The sequence below is a fragment of the Glycine soja genome, chromosome 10 (assembly GCF_004193775.1).
Source record: "Glycine soja cultivar W05 chromosome 10, ASM419377v2, whole genome shotgun sequence".
Classification (NCBI taxonomy): Eukaryota; Viridiplantae; Streptophyta; class Magnoliopsida; order Fabales; family Fabaceae; genus Glycine; species Glycine soja.
In genome coordinates this window covers 30,746,460-30,759,471 of record NC_041011.1, presented here as the reverse complement: position 1 = coordinate 30,759,471, position 13,012 = coordinate 30,746,460, and the positions used below count along the sequence as shown (strand labels likewise).

At 31.3% G+C, this 13,012-nt stretch overlaps 1 protein-coding gene across 1 annotated transcript; it reads right to left on the bottom strand.

The window, feature by feature from the left end:
• Positions 1 to 10,561: 10,561 nt before the first annotated feature.
• On the bottom strand, positions 10,562 to 12,674 carry LOC114371619 (protein MAIN-LIKE 1-like). Its single transcript, XM_028328995.1, has 6 exons — positions 12,315 to 12,674; positions 12,004 to 12,201; positions 11,809 to 11,922; positions 11,620 to 11,706; positions 10,821 to 11,438; positions 10,562 to 10,738 (listed from the first exon to the last, which is right to left on the bottom strand). Exons 1-6 carry the CDS (start codon positions 12,672 to 12,674, stop codon positions 10,562 to 10,564), a joined length of 1,554 nt encoding a protein of 517 aa, XP_028184796.1.
• Positions 12,675 to 13,012: the final 338 nt, after the last annotated feature.

Below are 13,012 nucleotides of genomic sequence, written 5' to 3'. Positions count from 1 at the left end.
CATCGAATTCATTAAGAGGTATTTTTTTTATACCAAAAATACACATATATAAATACCTCAGCCTTAATATTGCCACAATTTATAATACACCTTGCCATAAGAATGGGAAACAAAACACAAAATTTTATTTTGGTATACTTTAGTCAACAAATAATTTCGTTGTTACCTGTTGAACTCTCCATTCATGGGATCACCAATCACACGGAGACGGTGTCCATTGTTGTAACTAAATAATGGGCTTGAGTCTCATTCTCCTTGACGACTCAAGTACTTGATGGCGTGTCAACCCTTTTGTAAGGGGATCCACAATATGCAATGCCAGGCCTAGATAAGTCTGCCAAATGCAACAAAGAACCAATCATTTGAGAATATTTAATTATGTGAAGATATTCCTTTACTCAAATTTTTCTTTAACTTAATGGATGAGTCATAAGGAGTAAAAAAAATTTTGACATCAAAATAATTAAACTTCTTCAATAACTTTTTCAACATAGTGTGATTGGGTTAAAACTATGTCATCATTTTTCTTTATAAGCTTAATATCCAAAATCACATCTTCAGGACCAAGGTCTTTCATATCAAAATTACTAGACAATAAAGACTTCACATCATTTATGAATTGCATACTACTACCAAATATCAACATGTCATCCACATACAAACATAAAATGACACATCCAGTATCATCAAATTGTTTCACATACACACATTTATCACTATTATTGATTTGAAAATCATATGAAAGAACAACTTGATCTAACTTTTCGTGCCATTACTTTGGAGCTTATTTCAAACCATATAAAGATTTAACAACCAAGAATCTATAAGTAGTACTATCTAAAGAATATCCAACAAAAACATAATCAACAGTTTTTGGTCCAATTTTCCTTTTCTTATTAATAGGGATGCTAATCTTTGTTAGACACCCCACACTTTAAGATATTTCAGATTTGGTTCTCTTTTTCTCCATAGCTCATGAGGGGTTTTTTAAAAAAATTATAAGGTACCATATTAAAAATACGACATGCATGCAGAATATAAAGCTTCATCCAAGTGTTCATTGCTTTGTGTGTTGTATTTTCACATGTTTTTTTAGCAAGAAGCTACATATATAGAGACAACCAGTCACCAACGTGTAACAACAAAATACTTGCAGCAATAACAATAACAATAAACAATAGAAATTAAAAACCAAACAACAAACTTCCTAATTTTAAAGACTTGTAACGTTCACAGGGAATTTGACTAAGTAAAAGATGACTTCCTAAGATATATAAATAGAAGTTTTTCACGTAGACTAATTCTAAAAGCATTTTATCTTTAAAAAACATAATTGATAAAGAAAATGTACTTTAATTTTAAATTATAAATTATAAGAAAATATTTTCCAAAAATCTCTCACTAATTTAAAATTTAAAAAAATGATATAATATAATAATATTTTTAATAGAACATAATACTTCGTGTTTTCATCCATTAATTTTTCATGTTTACTAGAAAGGGACTCAATCATATCCATGACAGACATTTTTTGATAAAACAAGATGCTACTGTAGAAAAGACTATACAAGAAGAAAATAATTTTTCTCTCTAAAACTGTTAGAAAATTAAAATAAAATAAAAAAATAAATGAGAAGAAATTGCAAAGTCTTAAACTAAATAACAAAACAATAGTAGTAAAATAACTTCAGTTGACATAACATGAACCAACAATGCAATATATCATACAATAAGCTCAAAGGAAAATAATTTAAGGGAGAAATTTTTAATTAGTTTGGGTTGAAGTGCACAAACGCTATCCTTAGAGAGAAAATGTCCCACTGTACTAGTAGGAAAATCTGATTGCGCTCCTCTCCCAAGATACGACAACCTGTTGCTTCCGATCGTGTGCAGCGAATGGATCCCCGAACCTCTGAACACCAATGCTCTTGCTCTCAAAAATAAGTTTTTATAAGAAAAGTAAAAGACAAAATTTAGAGAGAAAGAAAGCATTTTGTTTATTCTGCTTGTGTGTCTTCTCTAGAGAGGAGGATATATATATATATATATATATAAACCCTCTTATGCAACAACAAAAATCTCAAAGTAAAAATACATGACTGTTGGAAACAACTTGCAAATCAAAACAAATGTAACAAATACGTAACAAACAACTTTGGCCCACTAAAAGTAAAATCTTAGAAAAAATAGAAAATCTAATTTTACGTAACAAATTCTAAAACAAATAATCTATTTTATAAAAAAAGAATTAATATGATTAATATATTTTTATAAATTTTAAATTATAAAATAAATATTTACTAACAGGATCAATGGGTTTAAAATTTTGATTTTTTTAAGTTTTAAAATAATTTAAAAAATATTAAGAAAGTCTAGTTCAGTTAATTAAATAGAATGTGTAAGTATTATAGATTTTATGATATCATGTTGAATTGTTATAGATAAAAAAATAGAAAAAAATGTGAAATAGTGGCAAACAATAAATTATAGTAGTATTACATGTCTAAGTCCAATTTCCTATAACATCCTATCGTATGAAAATTCAATCAACATAGGACAACCTATCACCTACACCTAATATATCATTCAATTAATTTGGAATATCATATGTGACTGAGCTTTCATCCTATCCTCAATTTTATTTAACCTTACACAATATATATTTAAAAATTTTACAGTGTTGTTTTCTCTAATCATAATAATAATTTTTGTTTTCTTATTTAATAATAATAATAATTTTAATATTATTCAATAGATCAACGTGTCAAATTCATGCATCAATAGATTTAAAACCTATGATCCAACTCGTACCGAAATGAGTTTAAACGTAAATTGGATTGAGTTTAACCCATAAAATATAAAAATCAACCCAAAATATTTAGATTGATTTGAGTTAAACGGGTTCGCGTATGATCTATATCACTAAATACTCCTATATTTAATTTTAGTAGCATAAAAAAATTAAGAAATCATGTGTGATTTTATGACTTTGGAAAGAAAATATATTTAAAATTATATAAAAAATACAAATCATGATTATTTTTACAACTTTCATTAAATTAAAAATATATATAATTTCAAATTAATGTTGGAAAAGTTATCACTAAGTGGGTTAATTTGCATGAGATTTTTTTAGCTTAACTAGTGATTTTAAATTCTTAAATCTGTTTTTTGCTCTAGTGTACATTAAATACTCCGTTTCAATGAAGAATACTTGTTGTCTATATAAAAATTAAAAGTAAAAAAGTGATTACGGCTTCCATTTCCAAGTCGTATTTCTCAAAATTTACCCATTGGCTATTATGATAATTGGTGGAAAAAAAATTATCCCTCCTAGATAAAAAAAAAAAAGCTATAGACTGAATTAAAATTTTAAAAACTTCTAGTTAGAGGTTAGGTCTGCACTAAACTTAAACTTAAATTCATACGTATTAATAATTAACAACTCAGATTTGAACAATCTTCTCAACACGTATTGTAGAAAAAAAGAAATAAAATAAACTAAAAGGGTAAAACAAATAATTATTTTTAATTTAATATAACTAACAAACTTATGTACTTCAACTTTTTCAAAAACTTATTAACTAATTTCTTTATAATTACCGAGAAGTCATTTTGTAAGTGTTGGATCAAGTGGCCTCAGAATAATTAAGAAGATGAAGGGTTGAATTAATTATTCCTAAACCTTTACTAATTAAAAAATTACTCTTCTAAGGCTTTTACTATATTGTTAAGAGAATAAGGAGTAGAAGAAAAACTTAAACAAAAGTAAAAGTAGAAATTAAAATGCACAACGGAAAGTAAAAGAGTACGGAAGAAGGAGACAAACACACAAGAGTTTTTATACTGGTTCGGCAACAACCCATGCCTACATCCAGTCCCCAAGCGACTTGCGGTCCTTGAGATTTCTTTTAACCTTGTAAAAATCCTTTTACAAGTAAAGATCCACAAGGGATATACCCTCCCTTGTTCTCTTTGAACCTAGTGGATGTACCCTCCACTAGAACTGATCCACAAGAGATGTGCCCTTTCTTGTTCTCAGTCAACAACCCAAGTAGATGTACCATCTACTTGTACCACAAAGGATGTACCCTCCAATGTGTTAAGACAAAGATCTCAGGCGGTTAAACCTTTGATACTTTGTGAATGAGGATATAAAAGAATTCTCAGGCGGTTAGTCCTTTGAAAACTTTTGTATAAGGGAAAGGGAAGAATCAAAAGAATTCTCAGACTGTGTCGTTTTGAATTCTTTGACAAGGGAGAAGGGAGACACAAAAAAATTCAGGAGGTTAGTCCTTTGTTCTTTTGAAAAAGGGAGAAGAGAAACACAAAAATAATTCAGGCGGTTAGTCCTTAGCGAATTCTTTTTGGCAACGGGAGAAGAGATGAAAATAATGAATAACACAAGTTTTCAAAGTTTAGAAAACCAGAAAACTTTGGAAAGCTTTTGGCACAAAGAAGAAGAAGAAGTTCAAAGAGATTCAAGGCTCTTAAAGGATTGTAATGAATTGATTGGATTGTTAGAAAGATTGATTGAAAATGCAAAACAAAGCCTTGCTTTTATAGACTCTTCATGTCTGGTCAAGAGGACCATTTAGAAGAGTTATAACTTTTAGAAAAACTTAAAACCAATTTGAAAAAGTCAAAAAACATTTGAAGAGTTACATCTTTTGATTTACTCAGAAACAATCACTGGTAATCGATTACAAAATTAGTGTAATCGATTACACAAAGCTTTTATGTGAAAGGATGTGACTCTTCACATTTGAATTTGAATTTTAACGTTCAAAGGCACTGGTAATCGATTATCAAAACATTGTAATCGATTACAGTTTTTTTGAAATCAATTGGAACGTTGTAAATTCATTTGAAAACTTTTTCAAATTCATTTTGCTACTGGTAATCGATTACAACAATCTGGTAATCGATTACCAGAGAGTAAAAACTCTTTCGTAAACATGTTTTGAGAAAAATCCATGTGCTACTCAGTTTTTTAAAAAAACTTTTTCATATTTATCTTGATTAATTCTTCTCTTGATTCTTGAATCTTGAGTCTTGAATCTTGATCTTGATTCTTGGAAGCTTGAATCTTGAATCTTGGTTCTTGATTCTTGAAATCAACTTTCCTCTTAAATCTTGAAGTGTTCTTCAACTTTCCTCTTGAATCTTGAAGTATTCTTGATTCTATCTTGAACATCTTGAACTCATTCTTTGATTGACCTTTAAGCTTTTTGTCATCACCTTTGTTATCATCAAAACATCTTTGAATCAATCTTGATTCATCATGAAGCTTTGCTTCTACAGTAAGTTCATAATTAAATTATTTTCTTAATAAAAAAAATTCCTACAAACTAAGAGCTAATCCAGAGCAAGCCTACGCGTACGTGACACTTTAGGAGTATTTTATAACTTTTCACATTCACATGCATTACTGCATTTCCGCGACTAAATATTTATCTCTCAACCAGCAATTATAATCCATACCAAAACATAATCGAACATAACCTTTCTTATGTAAAATTTGTCTATGAAACTTATATAATTTCAATAAATTTATATCAGAGGAAAAAAAAAAGTGCATTAAATAATGATCAATATTTGATGTACAATTCAAGAAGTTATATTCATCATCAAAAAAATTTATTTTGACATAAATTGATGTTTTTAATGACTATGTTAAAGCACATGTAGAGTTTACAAGCACTCAAAAGAGATATCATTTTGAATTTCGAAGTATCAATTAAAGTAGTTATAAAAGAAGTTACATAAAGTCATCAAATAACATTAGATTTGTGTATTTAGAAATACTATTGTATACGTGTCGAAATCACAAAATTCGATTGTTAGTATTAGAATATTATAAACAAGACATCTAACTGCCATTTTTTGGTGAGTTGAATCATTATCACTTAATTTCTTAAACACCAACAATGTTGCACTTCGAAATTGGTCATTGGTTCAAAAAGTCATCATGTATGTATTCATTCCTACTTTTAATGAATTCATGTTTCTTTATTTTATTGTATCTTTCTAAGCACTTTACTTATTCCAATTTCTATTTCTGGTTACTATTAGAATTACTACCAAAATATAATAATTATCAAAATTAACTTTTAAATCGAAAACACTGTTATATAATCTAATTAGAAATTATCTTACAGACTATTTTATGAAACAACTATAATTATATATGGATATCTTTATTGAAATTACTACCACCATATGTATTAAATATTAGACAATTATCTAATGAGTTAAAAACTATGAAATTGCTTGTTTGATAAAAAAAAAACTTACATATGAGAATTGATTCTATGTCTCACCTTTAAATATCTATTTGTTAATAGAGTCATTTAGTGAAAATTCATCCTTCACAATAATAAACTATCTTTGAAGAAATGAATAAAATTTTCACGATTAACAAATTGGCACGTCCAGTGGGACAGTTTGCCATAAAGGCTCGATCTTAAGAACAAGTCTTAAGGATAATTGTATGTTATTAATAAGTGGTAGAATAACAACAAATAGTCAAAGAAATTGTAGCAATAACAACAACAACAATAATATTGCAAACAATTCTACTAATAACAATGAATGCAATGAACAAAATCAAACAAACCCATCCTCTAGGGTTAATAATGAAATGGTTATGGGTGCTAGACAACCAACCAATGAACCTATATATGTAAGTGGTAAAGAAGCGATGCGTTGATAAGTCCAGACAACAACTATCTAAACTTCTTTGCCACAAAATAATGTAGTGTTAACTATAAACACCCCACCATTTTCTACTACAAGACCACGAGGTATGTCACCATTGTCAAACGAAACAAATATGCCAAAATTGAGTTTACCCATGCCTCAAAATCAAAATATTATACCGCCTATTTGTAGTTAGTAGGTGAACCAATAGGCTTCTAGAACTTGGGGGAAATAACCATTCTTATTGTGCTGACCAATTAAGAAATATGGGAGTTCCTATTGAAGAAAGGATAATGGGAGAAAATAGCATGGTCTCCATGGGTGTTTCTAATGAAACCTTAGTAGTTTTTAGGTAACAAATAGATCGCAGTAATCATGAAATGTTAATACTGTTAGAAAAATTAAAATAAAATAAAAGAAATAAATAAGAAGAAAATGCAAAGCCTTGAATTAAATAATAAAATAATAGTAGCAAAATAACTTTAATTGGCAGAACATAAATCAACAATGCATTATATCATACAATAAGCACAAAGAAAAATAATTAGGAGAAGAAATAATTAGTCTGTGTTGAAGTGCGCAAACACTATCCTTAGAGAGAAAACGCCTCCACTGCATTGGTAGGAAAATTTGATTGCGCTCCTCTCCCAAGATATGACAACCTGTTGGTTCCGATCGTGTGCAGTGAAAGGATCCCCGAACCTTCTGAACACCAATGTTCTTGCTCTTAAAAATAAGTTTTTATAAGAGAAGGAAGATAAAATTTTAGGGAGAAAGAAATCAAATTGTTGTTGTGCTTGTATTTTCTAGAGGAGTGTTTTTTTCTAGAGAGGAGGAAAGATATATATCGGACCTTTGGAAATCAACTTACAGATATCAAATTGCATTGACCCATTAAAACAAAATCTTAGAAAATATAGAAATCTAATTTTACGTAACAAATTCTAAAACAAATAGTTTATTTTATAAAAAAAAATTAATATCAGTAACAGTTTTATAAATTTTAAATTATAAAACAAATATTTACTAACATTTTCCCACATAATTTAAAATTTTAAAATATATATTTTAAAATAATTTGTATAAAAACATAAGAGAAAGAACATGTTATATTGAATTTTGTTATAAGGAACCTTCCGGGTTTGAGCCTTATACCTAGTGTTTATGAACTTCCACCCGAGAAAAATGTAGTGACTTAATTGTCTTGAACTACACTTTTAACCGGACTTTAGTACACAACCTCCACAATATTGGTGTTCATTTAGGTTCTAATCAATGGTAGCATACTACATGACCTTGCGCATATATCTTGCTTCGTGAGTGTCACTTAGAGATTAGCCCATATCTCACAGTGACAACCCCACCACCACACTCACTAGGTGAATCCTCAAAGAGTGGTTTGTGATGTAGCTGACCTCCCCCTCTAAAATTTAGTTGGATTAGGCTTCTCCCAATTCAATTAAATTTATTTTCCAACACACACATCAAATATTCACTTAATGCATGTGAAATTACAAAACTATCCATAATACAAAAACTAGTTTAGGTGCCCTAAAATACAAACACTATTACAAAAAACATATTTTATGATAGTTAAATTAGACTTTTAACGATGGTTATCAACTGTCGTTATAGCCAACATCATTAAAAGTTAATTACAATTAACAACGGTTCTATATAAGATCGTATTTGAAAATGCAAACTTTCTAAGACGGTTATGATATAATAACCGTCTTAGAAAATTGACATTCTAAAACGGTTATTTAAGAACCATTTTAAAATAATAGACTTTTTAAGACGGTTATCATCAGAACCAACTTTGAAAGTCTTCCTATTTTTTAAGGCAGCTGTGAAATAATAACCGTCCTAGAAAATAAGCTCTAAAAGACTTTCTAAGACGGTTATAATAATAACCGTATCAGAAAACATATTTTTTAATATTTTAATTTTTTCTCTTTTAGTCATTTTAACTTTAAGCTTATGAAAACTATAATTAAAAGAACATAAACTTAAAAGAAGAATTACTACAATTAAAAAAAATACAAACTTATAAGACAAAATAAATTAAAAAAGCTTACAATTAACTAAAATAATGGCTATGATTATTTAACAGTTTACGGTGCACGTTCATCACCCAGTTAACATTTGTTAAATATGATTCCAAAACAAATGTTTGTTTCCTTAAGTAATTCCAATATCTACACGTTAAAAAATAAATTAAATCATCAAATACAGAAGCTAAATGTAAGACAAGTAATAATCACAAACCTTCCAAAATTAAGATCACTTGCAAGGGGGTGAGGAAAGACAACAACAACAGGAGAAGTAATGAGCCTTTTGTGAGCACCTGTATGATATATTGTAATAATTGTTATAATATTAGGACTTTCATTCTTTTAGAGCTAGTGATAAAATTCACTGCGGTACAATTTGGCCTCTATTATTAGTATAAATAGGAGTGTTAGTGGTTAGTACAAAAAAGGTTAGTCTATCCTATTCCTAATTGAATTACTGGAAGCCCATTGCGTGTGTGTGTGGAGAAGTCTCTTGCACAATGAGTTTAATGAAGATAATATTACCCAAAGCCCATTGAACAAGGCTGTGAAATTAAAAAAAAAAAAGATTAGGAGCAAATGAGTTCAATTATTAGAGTGTTGCTAGGTGCACTCAGCATTATTGCTGGTGCACCCAACATTCTAAAAAAATGGTAAAATTGTCCTTGCTTGGTTTTCCTCTTACAGATCAAGTTGATCCGTAACTTGATCCGTTAGAGACTTACGGATCAACTTGATCCGTAAGAGACTTACTGATCAACTTGATCCGTAACTTCCGGATCAACTTGATCCGGAAGTCTCTTATGGATCAAGTTGATCCGTAAGTCTCTAACGGATCAACTTATGGATCAACTTGATCCGTAAGAGAAAAAAGAATAATTTATTAAATATACAACATATTTAAAGATATTTATTTTATAATATAATTTATAAAGATATTTATTTCATTAATTATAATATAATTAAATATATTTATTTATTTTATTAATTATAATATATTTATAAATATTGATTTATTATAAATAATTAATTTTTTAATATATTTTTTTAGAATAAATTTGTTTAGATAATATTAAAATACTTACTCAGTCCCATTATAATTATTGTTTAAGGTTATTTTATACATATTAATAAAAATCAATAAATACATAAAAGATAGTAATAATTTTATAAAATTAATATTATCATCATTAATTTATTTTTTATTTTTATAATTAATCATATCATTAGTATTATAAAGAATATAAAAAAATAATTGGTATTATATTAAAAATTAAAATACTAACTACTTTATAATACATTTTTTTACATGATCATTAGTATAAGTGGGAAAATAGTAATTATAAGAGAATTTAAAAATATTAGTACGTTATATAAAATAAGGATCTTAGATAACGAATGATGTCCATTTTTTGTTTAATTTTTTTTTTCTACGAAAATATTAATTTATTTTTTTGTATGACCTCTACTCATGATATCCATTTTTTGTTTAATTTATTTTTTTTACACCCTTTTAAACTTCTTTATTTCGATTATATTTAAAGTTATATTTCAAATTATTTTTTATTAGTTGGTAAACTAAGTTAACTAGACCATTTATAATAATTTACATATACTATAACTAAGTTAACTAGATCATTTTAATAACACGCATGTATATAGACACAAATGGAATACACAATCAATGAAAATAAATAAAACTAACATTACTAATGAAAATAAATAAAACCAACAATACTCATGAAATGGGTTCATGTACAATATCTGTATATACATGGAATATCAATATAAAATATGTACATAAACTATGCTTGATCCGTGCACCGCCTGCGTCTAGACCTAACATATACTAGATGGTCCTGTGTCACACTCCTGGCCAACTTGAGGCATTCTTCGATCACCTCATGTGTCGATGAGCCAGGCGTGACCACCCCTAGACTCAGATGGCGCTCCAACCTCTCAGCAATGTCATCACAAACTTCCTGTTACATACAAAACAAACTGATTACACAAATTATTATGCAAATATTGAGGTAAATGACGTAAATTATTAGTATTACTTACCATTGCATGTCTAGGCTCCTCTGCAGATGTCGATGATGCTCCTAGCTCCAACAAGTGAGGGATATCTGTTTGCGGGGCCTGAGGGATGACTCGGGGCTGCGGGGTGTGACCATGAGGCAGAGGATCTAATGCGTGGCCTAGTGTAATGAAAGGATGGAAGATGCGGAAGAACCAGTCCATGTAGTCACTGGAACACTGGCCTAGCACAACGCACACCTCACCTGCTGGAACAATATGATCCTCGTAGTGCATCCACCTGTCGTGTATATCATCATACGAGAACCATGAATCGACAGGAGGAGCATGAATGGTATGTGTGTATCCAAACTGCCACACGACCTTCTTCGGTCGGTAATAAACAGCAACAGGCCCCCAGCATAAGAGACCGGAATAGCATGATCTGACGTGGAAGTCCCGAACCTCCCGGTGCTCCCCATAAAGGATCCAACAGACATTTGAAATCCAGAGTCGGTCCAGGCGCTCCCTGTATGCCGGCGTACGAATGCTCTTCACGGTCTTCTTGGTCGCAATCCACCTACACGCAAGCGGAGAATCTTTGTCGTACTCCCGATCAGCAGTGGAGTCCGCGACTGACGAAAAGTGCTCATAAATCCAGCACTACAGATGTAACATCAAAATTATAAACATTAATAATGAAAGTGTAACAAAATTTAAAGTTGAACATTGTTGAGACTGAACGAATGAAAAACATATTTGTTACCTACAACAGTGTGATGTAACCGCCAAGCTGTCGGCTGTGGCTCATAGATGCATCGTTCAACTGGTCGTACATATGCACCAAAGCAGCCACTCCCCAAGCATACCTCTCCGTCATACTGAGGTCACGAAGGGCCTCCAAGTAGACAACATGGACATTGGTTGCACTCTTGTTAGCAAACAGAGTGCAACCTAGAAGATGAAGAAAATATGCGTGAGTCGCAGCTGCCCAATGACCTGCCTGGCATCGGCGCTCATATATATCACGTACCCATTGCAGGCGTACGTACGGTCCACGGCACTGGGCTATCTCAACCCTAGCAAACTCTGCAGAGACCATCAATAAGTCCACCAGCATCTGAACCACATCATCCACGTGCAAGGGCTAAAAAACGTGTAAGTCGCCAATCACGGGAAGATGGAGAAGCGAGGAGACGTCGTCCAATGTGATGGTGAGCTCTCCCACCGGGAGATGGAAACTAGACGTCTCTCGGAGCCACCGCTCCATAAACACGGACAAAAGTCCCCGATTGCCGGTGTCTACCGAACATGCGATCAGAGGACTTAGTCCTGTACCAACAACAAGTCCCTCAATGGCAGGGACAGGCCTGCCTAAACTATGGACCTTCCTCCGATGAGAGGATAGCTTCCATTTAGGACGCTCCTGAATTGAAGTATAAAGGAATGCAAAATTCGTTAAAATAATCATTTAAAGGAAAAATAATTTCAATCATAAAGTATAATTTACAAGTAACTAAAAATAAATATTATAAATACCTCTCCCGTCCATACGCTGCAAGCAACGTGATCCGCATACTGGGTCAACACAGATGGGTCGCTCGGACCACCCGGAAATCCCTCATGCTCATCCTCAACAGCCTCTGCGCCTGTGTTCGCAGGAATGTCTGCCACAATGTCCTTTACAGCAGCTGGTGCCTCCATTGGGTCATCCTGAACATCTGACGCAGGGATCACTGGCTCATCGTGCACTACAGTCACAATGACTCGCTGCCTCCGTGCAGATGCAATAGGTTGTCGATGCTGCGGAGCATCATCGGAATCATTATGATCTCCTCTGTCCACACCTTTGCCAGTAACTTGACCTAAGGCACGACCTAATCCTCTGGTCCTAACCATGATCTGCAAATGAATACCGCAAATTCAATCACCGATTTCATTCACTCAAAGTAACACAAATTTCACGTGGTTGATCTGAACTACAATAAACTTAACCCTAATGATGATAGGCCTTCTCATCAACAAGTTTCGTATAATCTAGCCTTCATGTACACTTGTGGTTCATGACAAGTTTTGTATAAGCTAGCAAGTACCAAAGAATTGTTCATGAGAAGCCTTCATGAATAAGCAAGTGCCAAAGAATTGTTCTAGACATGGGAGTGATAAATATGTAAAGTTTGATGTTCATATTAATGACGATGAAGATAATTTGAGTGAACCAGATCAGACAGAGTTTG